A 13,341-nucleotide genomic window follows, 5' to 3' on the forward strand; every position below is an offset into this window, starting at 1 on the left:
CATGGATACCTAAAATTTTGGCTTAAATTGTTGTCATCTGATGTCACGGAATAAAACAATTGCTTTTCTGCAGTTATCACCATATGGAGTGACATATCATGTGAAACTGCTATCGTCTGCTATTTGTTTGTATTAAAATGTCGTCACAAACTACAATATGGTGGATATTTCCGTCAATATGCCCAATGTCTGTAATAGGAAGTGATAAAGAAAACGGTCTTGAGAGAGATGAGTAACAACTGCAAGTATTTGCAAATGATATTTCCGTTGGTATCATAATAACAGGCCATTTTCACGATGGTGTCATTTACTACAATTACCAGGATATTTGGGTTTGTTTTTTCCTCTTGTATTTTAGGAATGTTGTTAGCTAAACTTCATTGGGCTTACAAAATTTCAAAAACAAAGCAAAAATAAAGAGCATTCTGGCAGTTTTAAAAAATCTTTTGCGTTATTGTTAAAAAAAATTATTCAAATAAGAAATTTAAATTCGATACTCCAGTTTTGGCTTTCATTTTCGTCGAAAAACGAATGCCTTTTGAGTATACGCGTACCATCTATTAACAACACTTAGCTATTGTAAATGTTTTGAATCTAGAAGTCATGTCAAAAAGCACGTAAATTATATTAATCATCCTGGTAAGTGTTGTCCTGAGAAAGGCTGTTTTAGGGGTCATTGACTTACGTTTAGACAACCTGAGCGGATATATCCAGGGCCAGAAGATAATTAGTTACAAAAAGATAAGAATAGAAAAACACATAACAAGTGCATTGGCAACAGTCCACGCCAAAGCCTCTCAGGAGTGATATTAGCGGAGAAAATGACCGTCTCTTTAGGGAAGTTGCTCCTGTTTGTGGCCATTTTTTTATTAGAAAAGGCTCAAGGTACGTTTAAACATCGTTAGGGCGCTTTTCATTTGCTAGGACTGATCGGAAAGCCTTGCCAGGAGGCTCATAAAATACCATTCAGAACTATACTTTCTGGTAATGGTCGATGTCTGGGCCATTTTGAAGGGATTTGAAGAACTGGCACGTAATCAAATGTTCGAAATTTGCATTCTGTTTCCAAACTGACCGTTTCTAGCATCTGACCGTCTACTGTAAGAAATTTAAAGATGGCTCCTTAGAAGTCTTTCTGTATGCTCTTTGAGTATGGGCATGTCATATATTAACAGCACTTAATTATATTATTGTAAATGTTTTTTATCCAGAAGTCATGCCAAAAAGTACGTAAATTGTAATCATCCAGGTGAGTGTAGTTTTGCCAAGAAAGGCTGTTTGAGGGGACATTGACTGACGTTTTGACAACCTGAGCGGATATCCAAAGCCCGCAATTAATTAGTTACCAAAAAAAAACATAACAACATAAAGGCACATAACAATTGTATTCGAAACAGTCCAGGCCAAACCCTCTGAGTGATATAAGCGGAGAAAATGACCGTCTCTTCAAGGACGTTGCTGCTGTTTGCGGCCATGTTTCTATTAGAAAAGGCTCAAGGTACGTTTAAACATCGTTAGGGAGCGTTCCATTTGCTTGAAATTATCTGGAAAGCCTTTCCATGAGGCTCATCAAATACCTTTTAGAACTATACTTTCTGATAATGGTCGAGTTTTGGGTCATTTTGAAGGGATTTGAAGGACTGGCATGTAGTCAATTGTTCGAATTTTGCATTTTGGTTCAGAAAAGACCGTTTCTAGGATCTGCCCGTCATTTGTAACACATCTAAAGATGGCATCTTACAAACTTTTCCTTCTATAGAAAGTAAAGTCGATTTCAAAAATCGCGTCAAAAATGTATGTAACACCCGAACAGTGTCAGTTTGTATTTGGCTGAATCCACAAGCTCCAAATCCGATTGTTATTCTTTTTTCCACGAAACATGGGTGGTTACTCTTAACAGACTTCAAAATACACGGTTTCTCACGCGATCTTGTCTGGGGAAGTCTATGATGTAGCCCGCGTTGGAAAGAGAAATGGAATTGGGAGTGGCAGAGCGAGGCCGGCGAGCTTGGCGAGGGGTGCAGCAAAGCTACCATTTGTTCTGTTTTGCTTTTAGTGAGTATTAATTATGTGTCGAACACGGACTTCAATACGTCGTTCTGATTGGTGGAAGGTAATATACGTCATTCTGAGCAACCTGATGGAGCGTTTGTTATCAAATTTAAATCATCATCAAGAACATGCATATGCAAACCTGAATAGAGCCTATTGTTTGAACATTTTCGGCATATTGGAATTTGACATCTGGCTTCCTTTTTATCATGATATGTGCAGCTGTATCGCTTAAATGCAAGAGTAAATGCCAAACCGCATAGAGTAAGTAGTGATGGTTTCATCCACAACTGGGTTAAAAAATTGACAAATGGTTTAATGTTCAACTTAAATCTGAAAAAGTTTGTCCAGAATTTAAACTCGGAATTTATCAGTGGGGTGTCCAGTACTTTTTCAGGCTTTTGAATTAGTAATTAGTAAAAGGAAACTAACATGGCAAATATGTTAATAAAACTTTTTAATATATTTATCAGTCATTTTAAATCTGTTCCAAAAACGAGCAACATAGCGCACTGTTGGTTACAAAATTGTCATCAAACAACAGGTGAAAAGGATACCATGACAGCAAAGTTTTACAATGCGTTTTTGTACTTTTATATTGTTACATCATTTCTAATTCTGTACCTCCAATTTCTGAAGCACTATAAATGTAATAATCTTTTCTACGATTAATAGCCCAAAATCATACCATGGTAGTCCGAATTAGTGCTCTAAGAGCGTCTTGTTTTAATCTCCATATAGTTTACTGATATCTCTTTTTTTCTTATTGATAATTAATTAGCGATCAGTTCAACCGAGACAATGAGAAGATATCTCATTCCGTTCTCGTTGCAGTTCAACCTTATTATTTTGTCACGATCATTGGACATTTTGACTAAATCGTCCGAATCTCGTTACGTGACGCAACATTCATACTATTGCTCTGTAAGTATCATAATACCAACTGGCATATCCTGTGCAACTAATCTTGTCCATATGTCCATCTCACAATTTCTCAGGTCGATCGGTCTCTTTATAATATATCGCTAACAGCATTTTCACGTTTGAACTCAACTAACTATTGAACATGCTCTCGACAGTTATCTAGTCTTCATATCTCATGATCAGTATTGTATTGTATTTTCGTTGTTTCACATATTGATATTGTCATGGACATCTAAAATTTTGGCTTAAATTGTTGTCATATGATGTCACGGAATTAAACAACTGCTTTGCTTCAGTGATCATCATACCGACTAACATATCATGTAAAACTGCTATTGTCTGCCATTTATTTGTATTAAAATATCGTCATAAACTAGACATGCTGGATATTTCGATCAATATGCCTAATGTCTGTAATAGGAAATGATAAAGAAAACGGTCATGGGAGAGATGAGTAACAACGGAAAGTATTTTCACTGGATATATCCGTTGGTGTCATAATACTAGAACATTTTCAGTTTTAGCGGGGAAGTTTTTTGCTCTTTTCACGACCAGAAAAAACAGCGAAATCTTAAAGTAAGAGGTTTTGGTGTTTTTGGTAAAACCTCTTTTCAGTTTATTGCTCGGCAACATTACTTTACTTGAAAGTGGTCATGATATCAAGCGAGATCAGTTCAGTGACTTGGTATCGAAGGATATCAATACAGGAAACTAGGCTTCTGATTCGCTAATTGCGAATGCATTACTAGCAGCTTCATTTTTTCTATCGGCATACAAGATGAACACGTAAGTCGTGAATATAATTCACCTGGACTGTGATTTTCCCTTTTAGCTCAGGATACTTTTCAGATCGTTGAGCCATTTCCAGAAAACATCTATCCAATTGAGTTCACTTCAGCTCAGGTGACATGTGTGGCTTTTGATACAACCGGAATAAAGACTCCCGACAGAATACAGTTTATGAGGAAAAATTGGTTTGCTGAATACACAAAGCTAACAGAGACCAAAAACTTGTTCTTCACAAATAGAACTGAGGTGGAAATGGTTGTTGGCCCAGACGGAGGTAGGCACTTTGATTTATGACAAAAAAAAAAAGACTTTTCGGTCATTGACCTTCATCAGTTGCAGTGCAAGTGATCAATACATAAAAATTTCCGCTTAGTAATTACCGATTGTTCATCACTTGTTAATTTTTTGCTACCATGTGTTAACACGCCCTGTTATGTAATCATCTTTGTAATGTTATGTCATCTTTTATACTGTGAACTTATTTAAGGTAATTGTAATTTATTGATCACTTGCACTGCAACTGATGAAGGTCAATGACCGAAACGTCTTTTGTATAATTTTGTTTTTAGTTTTTTAGGTTTTTCATTGTATATAGTTTTTTTTTTCGCTCGAAGTTGTCCGTCCTCGTTTTTTATACTAGTTTTAAATTCATTCCTCGAGGTTTGGACTGTGAATCCTTTCGGATCCTTCTGGCGCTATCCATTTTCCGTGCATAATATTGTGGGCCGATACCTATAAATTCAACATCACCTTCCATCAAGAAAGGTAAAGATACGGGTCGTTGGGATTTGTATGTTGTATTACATATCAAGAGCAAATTTTTGTCATTTTTTGTTTGGTTTCCAGAATTCACATGTATGTTTTGTTGTTAGTGCGCTCTTCCTTTTGTAGTACGAAGTTTGGAGAAAGGAGTACAAATAGTTTGAAAAAAGAAAGGATGATTTCATTTAAGTAAGAATAGAGGTGAATGTCTTTAGGGCAAAAAATACCCTTTTCACAAATTTGTGTTTTAGGGAATTGAATTTCGGCTCACTTAACATGATAAGTTGCCCAGACGTTGATCGCGAACGTAAGGGATATACACTCGATTGCAAAAACGTTGACACCTAAAAAGCATAGACCATGAACATTGAGACCCAACGGATTTCGGGGTAGTGTTTAAAAATTGCCCCTTGTTGGCCAACAGGACACTCTGGAAAGCTTAGACAGTTGCCATCATCCACCACGTGCAACTAATTTTGATTATCTAGAATATAATATTATGCAAATACATTTAGTATACTTATACCCATAAAACCATTGGGTCTCATACTTAACGGTTTATACTGACATGCAAAAACAAGCCACGAGATTTTGCATTGTTTTCGCACGCGTTGGTTCTCGGTAAAAAGCGAGTGACAGGTTCATGAATAACAAAGCTATGATTTTTATCCCAAAGAACTGAGTCGTCCTGGAAAGTTACTTTACTGTAATTTTGAAAAGTGTAGGTTGCCATAATTTTAATTTATTATATACAATGAACCATATTTTATTCCCATATAATCGAGTACTTAACTGTTATTCATTACACTTCCTCAGAAGCAAAGATGGCAACAAAGCTCTTTGTCACATTGCACATTAGAAATGTAACGCAGGAGGATGATAGCCAGATGGGTACACTGGGGAGATACGAATGCCACGCTTTTGCAGTCAATGATACCCAAGAAAAGAAGCATGGATTTACTGTCAATGTTATCAGAAGTAAGTATTCCAAGATGTGACGGTTATAATGTTACCCGAAAAGCATTTGATGGAGTCGTGTCGCTCCAAGAAGACACCTTTTCTGTTCTGAAATGTTTCCTTGGTCTAAATGAGCCCACAAGTTCATATGTAGTGCCGACGGCCAGATATAAAGGACGTTAACCCTTGTACCTTTGGTGATCTATCTAAACAGGGCTCTAATCTTGAAGTCTAAGCGCAAAGAGCACACATAAAGGAGACATAAATTCAGTATTGTATGTGTCTTAGAGAATACATTACGAATATTAATATATGAAACATATTTTAAAATGCGGATGAAATATCCTCGCAGTTAGCTAGTACGCAACTTAAGTAGTTGCGAAAAGAAAACTTGGAAAAAAATTCAGGCTTGAACGGGACTCGAACCCATGACCCCATGCGATGCCGGTGCAGTGCTCTACCAACCGAGCTATCAAGCTCAGTTAGTAGAACACTGCACCGGCATCAGTGACAAGAACATTGATCTCCCAAGAAATTATAAATTGAAAACAATGAAGTTTAGAAATTAAGCAACTAAAATGTTGCAAAATTTAGTCTGACTCAATTCCTACAAGTACATTAACATTGATATCATCAGTGCTTCAGAGACTTACGCTGACTAGCCATTTTCCTCTGGAGAGCGGAGAGTGAATTTCAAACTTGAAATAAATAAAATAAAATAAAACTACGCGGCAAGAGTTGTCACCTAGCTATGCATCCTTGGTAAAATTTTGATAACTGAAAAGTTCATTTCTCAAGGATTGTTTGACCTGTTGTATTCAAATTTTCAGGGAGTACAGGTACGAAGAGCTCTTTCAATTTATAGAGGTTATTTTTTATTTGCAGATAATTATTTCGTTTATGATAACTCATGTTAATGACGCTAAACATGTTTTCCTTATTCCTGCTTACGCGTTGTTATTTTGACCTCAACCTGGAATGTAAATATGATGGGCAACTCGAATAGGGATGTGAGGCTCAATTTTTAGCTACTAATCTCCTTAAACACTACAAATATTATTAGCGTCGAATCTTATTTACTACAGTAACTGCTCAAAATAATACACGATTGGAAGCATATTCTTAATCACTGTTTGATTGCAGTTACTGCAATCCATTTTGGAGAGTACTGGTTTTGATAATGAACTAGCATTAGTGAAAGTGTGAACACGGAATCTTCTTTGTTAAGTGCACAGTGCACTTAGTGTCAAAATCTTAAAGTCAAGGTGTTAATATGTCTATAGTCTTAAAAGAGCTGCTCTTTTTGACATGTGCGTGTACCCTCACTTAAATTTTCGCATCGGCTCACAAAAATACAATGCGGTGTAAATTTAAGAATTAAAGCGACAGCATTAAACAGCTACAACACAACCACGTTGCTAAACAAAGACAAGAAAATGACATTTTCTTTCATTTCATACTAAACTTTCTACGCCTTTACGGAGATTAATAACCTAATTTCGATATATATGTTAAAATTCAGCCTGAAACAAAAGACATCACTTCGAGACTCCGGGGAATAAATTGTAGAGTTTACATAGGGTTAGTCCAAGGAGCCTCGCAGTGATGTTTATTGTTTCAGGTTGAATTTTAATATATCGAACTTAGGCTATTGCTACATCGGCAGGGATATGAAACCACAACAGACCTTCCAAGACTGCTCTTCTCTACTCAAGAAAACATGACTTCTGTAGCTATTACTTCTGTGTTCTTCTTCTTCTTCTTCTTCTTGTTCTTTTTCTTGTTCTTGTTCTTCTTCTTGTTCTTGTTCTTCTTGTTCTTGTTCTTCTTGTTCTTGTTCTTGTTCTTGTTCTTCTTCTTCTTCTTCTTCTTCTTCTTCTTCTTCTTCTTCTTCTTCTTCTTCTTCTTCTTCTTCTTCTTCTTCTTCTTCTTCTTCTTCTTCTTCTTCTTTTTCTTCTTCTTCTTCTTTCTGTTTCTGTATTATTTAATCACAGGGTTTAACCCTCTTTTTTTTTTTTTAATTTACCTTGCAGTTAAAGTTTGGTGTCTATTTAATATATTTCAGAACAAGAAATCCCTACGATTTCTGTCGACCCTAGACCCAGTGTTGTTCATCATGGCCATAACATCACAATAACATGCAAGTTGATTGACCAGGGATCTTGGGCGCAACTAAAGAGGATATCATGGTACAAAGATGGCATAAAAGGACAATCTGTACGCTGTCCTAACCTAAGAGACCCTGATGGGTTTGTGGGACCGCTGGTTTTAAGAAACATTGGTGTTAGAGATGGAGGCAATTACACCTGTCTTCTTGAAGTGCAGCTACGAAATATCAAGAAATATTACGTGTCAGACACCACTGCTATAAGTGGTAAGTTGGCATACACAGTCCATTTCTATAAAACGTACATCCCCGTTGTTAGAAAAAAGAAAACGCTCTCTACGTCTCGTTGTTTTTTGTTGTTTTAAACTCGTTTGTTTTTGTTCGTCAGTAATTAATTGTCTCAATAAAAGGCTGAGTAAAGAAACCAATGCAAAAAAATGAGAAGAAACAAGAATAGCAATCCAAACAAAAAACAAACTAGACGAAAAATAACGAAAGAAGAGAATATTATTCGATTTTTTAAATTTAATTTGACCGTTTATCTTCTAATACGCATGAGACCGTTTAATCTTCACGTGATACTTAATTAAAAAACAAACAGCACCACCACCACCACCACCACCACCAACAACAACAAACAAAAGAAAGCGCACATGTTATAACGTTTGCCAAAAATTTCTTCAAATAGTTCATTTTTGCTATGGACGGAATTGAATTACATGTTTTTGTTTTGATTCTTTCGTTAGTTGCTCCGTGGTTTGATAAACCCCAAAAAGATCTTCAGTTTAAGAAGCGCAAAGGACGCAGCGTTTCATTTGTTTGTGCGGCTCACGGATTTCCTTTGGAGGTTGTATGGCTAGTGGAGAAGATTGAGGGTGATAAGGTGTTTCCGGCCACCTGCATAAGTAAGGGCAGTGAATTTATTTTGAAATTTCCTTTTTTTGCTGGAAATTTGTTACATTGAATGGGAAAGTAAAATTTACGATTAACGTTTTTTCTTTGGCTCGAATTAGAAAAAAACTTTCTTCTTCCTGTATGGCTGACTAGCTTTTCTGGATGAATCTACCTTAAAATCATTTCCGGGATATACACTGCACTGCTCAAAACTTGCAGTATTCAGATATTCACTGGTCTGTTTTAGCCCTGTCTAGACGGGGCGTTTTTTCGCCTTCTTTGGCAGGGAAGGGGAGATTCTCCCTCCATAACTCTAAGAATATTCAAGCTATGAAAATGAGACTTTCAAGACTAGTAGTACATCCACAGATGTTCCCTTTGAGCCAGGCATCGGAAAATGATGACATCATATCACGTGTGATAATGTCATGATTGCGAAATGGCGGTCATGTTGATACGCCATCTTGGATTTCTGGATTTTCCGTAAAGCTAAGAAGACCACCAAAATTGACTGAAAAGTAATGGAAGAACTTACAACAAATTGAGCTAAAACATAAATGTTATTGAAAGAAAGGTAGTTTTCGTTACATAAAAACCAGGAATAATTCATTTCCTTCGAAACCTGCTAATCAAAATTTGATTACCATGCTGACGTCAAATTCAGTGAATTCTAATCTGCCACATCAAATTGTTCTCAGGGCTTTGCTGATATAGTCGTGAATTTTCATTACGTTTACTCAAATATTGAACAGTTATGTACGCTGCCGTGGTAAGTGAGGGCAGAAACCATCCTTCCCCCCCCCCCCCCCCCCCCCCACCATTTCGGTCTAGAAAGAGTGAGACGACAATTTTCTTTTAGTTACAATTAAACCGGGATTGAACCGATTCTACTGTGAGTTCCGTAACAGAGGCCTGCATAAACCTGCAGGCCTCGGTTACAGTACTTCCTTTATAACAAGGCTTGCTGTTAGCTTAGCCCTGGTTTAACTCTGGCCATTATATCATGAGCCTTGCGAACGTACTACAAAGGCCTAAAGATCTTAGTTCGAAATAAGGTAGTTTTTTGGAATCAAGATGCCGGACTATAGTCTATCTTAATAAAGTTAGATACCTCGCATGAAAGTAAGGAGTCTGATTCGGGCCTCAGTAGTTAGTTATAACAAGCAAAATATCAAATTTTTGTATTTATCTACTATTTTCGCCAACTATGTAAATTTCAGAACTGCGTAAGCACATGGTTAAGATAATTGTAGCCGAAATGCACACATCCGGTGGTCATGACGAAAAATGTGAAGCTAAAGGTTGTTTGTTTTAACAGCTGAATCAAATGGAAAATACCGCATTGAGCGCCGCGGAATCTATGACCCTTATGTGCTGACGGTATCTAATCTGCAGTACAGTGATAATGGAGCTTACTACTGCTGCGTTTCCACCAACTGCTCATCAGACCTTCCCACTGGAGACCTGTGCCAGCGCTTTAAACTCCAGGTCAAAGGTCGGAGGTAAGATCAGTTTCTAACAGAAGACAGAAGGCTCTAAATTGTAATAAGATAATTTTACACTGTTATGAATGGAACCTAAAATCAAAATCACAAATTACAAAATAGCCTGCTTCTGGGAAGTTTTTTTGACTGACTTTCCGAGTGGTAACATTAAACAGCACTAGTCTAGTTTGGAACAAAATGCTTTGATAAAAGATTCCGTTTAACATTTTTTCACTTAAGAGGCGCAAATACTGCCACTGAAGTGCAATCTACCGTTGAAAACAGCTATTTCAAATAACCTCGGATTTTAAAGCTTGATGACATGCAACGCGACAAGGCCTAAAGGTAGTATGGGTAGCTGATAATGGAAATTAATTAGTCAATATAAAAATTCTAGTACCTTTACACTATTTCCTAATGTCTCTGTTAAGTTTTATTGGAGTTAACTCCCAAACGTTTAAGATAAAAACGATAGGACTCCTATTAAACTTTTTCTTAGTGAATTTTTTGATCGCGCGTATCACACGTGGCACTTAGATGACTGTTTTAGAGATCAGAAACAAACGTTTTAGTCTGCCATGCCAAATACACAAACCTTACCTGTTTGTGGTGTTATTAGGCTACAATCATGTCTCGGTTGTTTGCTAAATGAGATTTAACGTAACAGACTTTGTGCTGGTTTTTATTTTTTTTTAACTCACCCTGAGGGCATGTTCGCTTGGGAATACACGGAAGAGACTGTTTTTCAGGTTACAACGTATTTTTTTTGTTCCAGAATAAATAAAAAATTGTTTTCGGTTATTTTTGCCGCCGATGGTAGAATGAAGGTAATATGACTTAATTAGAATGATCGGAATTTTAGAAAGGTTCATGACTAAGTTGGAATGGGAGGAATTGTTCTTTTGCAAAACAATTTTGTGTGTATTCACTGTTAGTTCTAAATCGGGATAAAACTTAATACATGATTACATGTCATATTAAACAAAGCATGCAGTTTGTACAAAGCAATTAAAAATATACAATATAAACTATTATTATAGGCAAGAGCATAACCACGTTCTGAGCTCAACCTTAAGTGAAGACTTAAGCGCCATTCACACCAAGGCTTAAACAGCCAAGTTATGTACCTTGAAACATGGTTCCAAATCCATACGAACGGCTCTAATTGTGAGACGGCGTCCTGAGTCCAAAACTATACAAACTCTCAAATTTTTCTTATATCTGTGATAGACTCAAAAATCGATGGCTATGGTAATTTTCAACTCAGTTTCTTTGAAATGGTAGCTATCTGGCAGAATTTTACAGGAGTAACAAAAATGAGCAACATTTTTGAATAATTTTATGGTGTTCTGGGACGCTGTCTCAAAATTAGGCTTTTTTTTATGGGTTTGGAACCATGTTTGAAGCTCCATAACTTGGCTGTTATTAAGCTAAACCACACCAATCTTGGTCAAATGGCTAACCTTAATGTGATCTTTTAATTGGTTGTGTCAATTTGTAAACTAGATAAAATTTCAGCACAACCAAGTCCCCTGCTCAACCACAAAGTGGCTCATAATTCGATGAATTAGCTTGAATTGAAATTCCTTTAGCTTCGTTGCCTTTCAAAGTTTAGCAAAGACTGCATCTTCAAGTTTATATAAACTTAAAATAAGAACCTTTTGGTATTATCAAAAAGTTTCGTTACATTTAATGACCACGTTTTTTTTTTTTCTGAACCTCCTGTGCAATTGTCCCAACAGAATGCGCTCCGAGAATAGGAACAAATCCTCAGCCATTAAGTGACCGCTCTTTAGCAGCTGCAACTCAACTCTCCCATCGTTCTACCCTAAATGTAAACTTGCAGATAGTTCCAAAAAGGAAAAGACGATAAAGAAACAAGCGATTTCATTTCATTCACCTGGCCGATAACAAATGAAATAAAAATACAGGCATCTTGTAAAATATTGACCATAGCGTGTATGTCTTGTTTTAATATATCCTATCAAAACAAAACAAAACCAAAAAAAATCCCGGGTATCATGTTATTCTGGAGTGAGAGAGAAAGACTTACTTCCCCCCCCCCCCCCCCTCCTCCCAATTCCTCTTTGGCTCCCCCTCCCTCCTCTAAATTAATTAATTAATTAATTAATGTCGCCTTTATTGTCCGGAAAAGTATGTATAATATTCGTAACTATTCCCTACACTAGAGAAAGCTACCTCACAAGTAATTCATTGTTTTTCTCTTCTTCTTGCTTTGTAGAATGTCTGATATCTACGAATGGAGCGAGCTGTGACTTCAAGATGAAGCAGATGAGATAGTGACAGATATCAGTTCAGCATGGATGATGCTCGTGAACCGTAGCGCTTTTAGTTTTAAAATAACAATTAAACGGAATTCTGCTTGTTAATGTAAATGCAGCAACTCCATTATCTAACTGCGGGAAGTTAAAGTTACTGTGTACCTTTGAAAGGTGTCTCGCGTCCAAGCGATGTAGCGCGCCCGGTTTAAACAGTAGATACCTGAACCCTCATATCAAATTAAACCTTATAGAGCTGGCTATCAAACTGTACCAAGAATTTTGAAATAAAATGAATTGTCGAATTTTTCACGACCTCTAAATGCGAGCGTCTGAAACACCGCTTGAAAAGGCTAGCGAATTTTATTTTTCGCTCATTTAATTTGCTCCACAGTTTCCGGACCCAAAGCTTAAAAAAATGTGTCTGAGTTTTGCCATATTCAATCGCAGTGAAAAGTTACAGAACCTTTTAGAAATAGGATAAAAAAATGTGGAGTGATCGTACAAAAATCTCTCTCGCAGAAAAAATATTTCGAAAGAAAAAATTCGCAGGCATGTTGTTTGTATGTTGAACTAGCTACTGTCTAAATTTGAAGGCAAACGAACAAATTCCCTTTGAGTTTTAGCTCTTTAAAGTGTCTCCTCCAAGTAAAAAAAATTGCTTCGATAAAACAGTGCTAAACATTCGACAATTCATTTTATTTCAAAATTCTTGGTGTAGTTTAATAGCTTTAATTTGATATATGGGTTTAGGTATCTACAGTTTAAACTGGACTAGCTATACATCGCCGCTACATTGCTTGGACGCGAGACAACTCTGAAGGTATACGGTAACCTTAAGGCAGTCTAATCACCGTGATGCAGATTTGTGGAAATGATTGCTTTGATTACAAGACAAAGAATCAAAATTAAGTATTTTGTAGTTGAAAACTTTGGGCATTAATAAAAATTAATATTTTTAAATTTTTTTTATTATGTAGAATGTTATACTGTTAATCTAAAAAAAACCATGCTTTTGTAGAAGCTTTCTTAAGAAAGTACTATTAATCTAAAAATCATACTTTCGTAGCAGCTTTCGTTAAACATGCAAAGA

The 13,341-nt window shown here is 36.5% G+C and overlaps 1 protein-coding gene across 3 annotated transcripts in view; it reads left to right on the top strand.

The window, feature by feature from the left end:
* The first annotated feature begins 768 nt into the window (after window positions 1-768).
* The window catches only part of LOC146459937 (roundabout homolog 2-like), a 12,651-nt gene continuing 78 nt past the window's right edge, over window positions 769-13,341 (top strand). The window contains exons 1-7 of one of the 3 annotated variants that reach the window (XM_085088716.1): window positions 769-885; window positions 3,809-4,039; window positions 5,344-5,505; window positions 7,550-7,858; window positions 8,338-8,496; window positions 9,804-9,987; window positions 12,212-13,341. The exon at window positions 12,212-13,341 is cut by the window's right edge and continues 78 nt beyond it. In XM_085088716.1, coding sequence (XP_084944842.1) covers window positions 822-885; window positions 3,809-4,039; window positions 5,344-5,505; window positions 7,550-7,858; window positions 8,338-8,496; window positions 9,804-9,987; window positions 12,212-12,245 — 1,143 coding nt within the window. In that variant the 5' untranslated portion in view covers window positions 769-821 and the 3' untranslated portion in view covers window positions 12,246-13,341. Of the gene's footprint in view, window positions 886-1,342; window positions 1,499-1,600; window positions 2,317-3,808; window positions 4,040-5,343; window positions 5,506-7,549; window positions 7,859-8,337; window positions 8,497-9,803; window positions 9,988-12,211 lie in introns of those variants that run through there. The other 2 variants (XM_085088715.1, XM_085088717.1) reach the window with 2 other exon arrangements.

Source organism: Pavona decussata, unplaced genomic scaffold (assembly GCF_977016875.1).
Source record: "Pavona decussata unplaced genomic scaffold, jaPavDecu1.1 SCAFFOLD_215, whole genome shotgun sequence".
Classification (NCBI taxonomy): domain Eukaryota; kingdom Metazoa; phylum Cnidaria; class Anthozoa; order Scleractinia; family Agariciidae; genus Pavona; species Pavona decussata.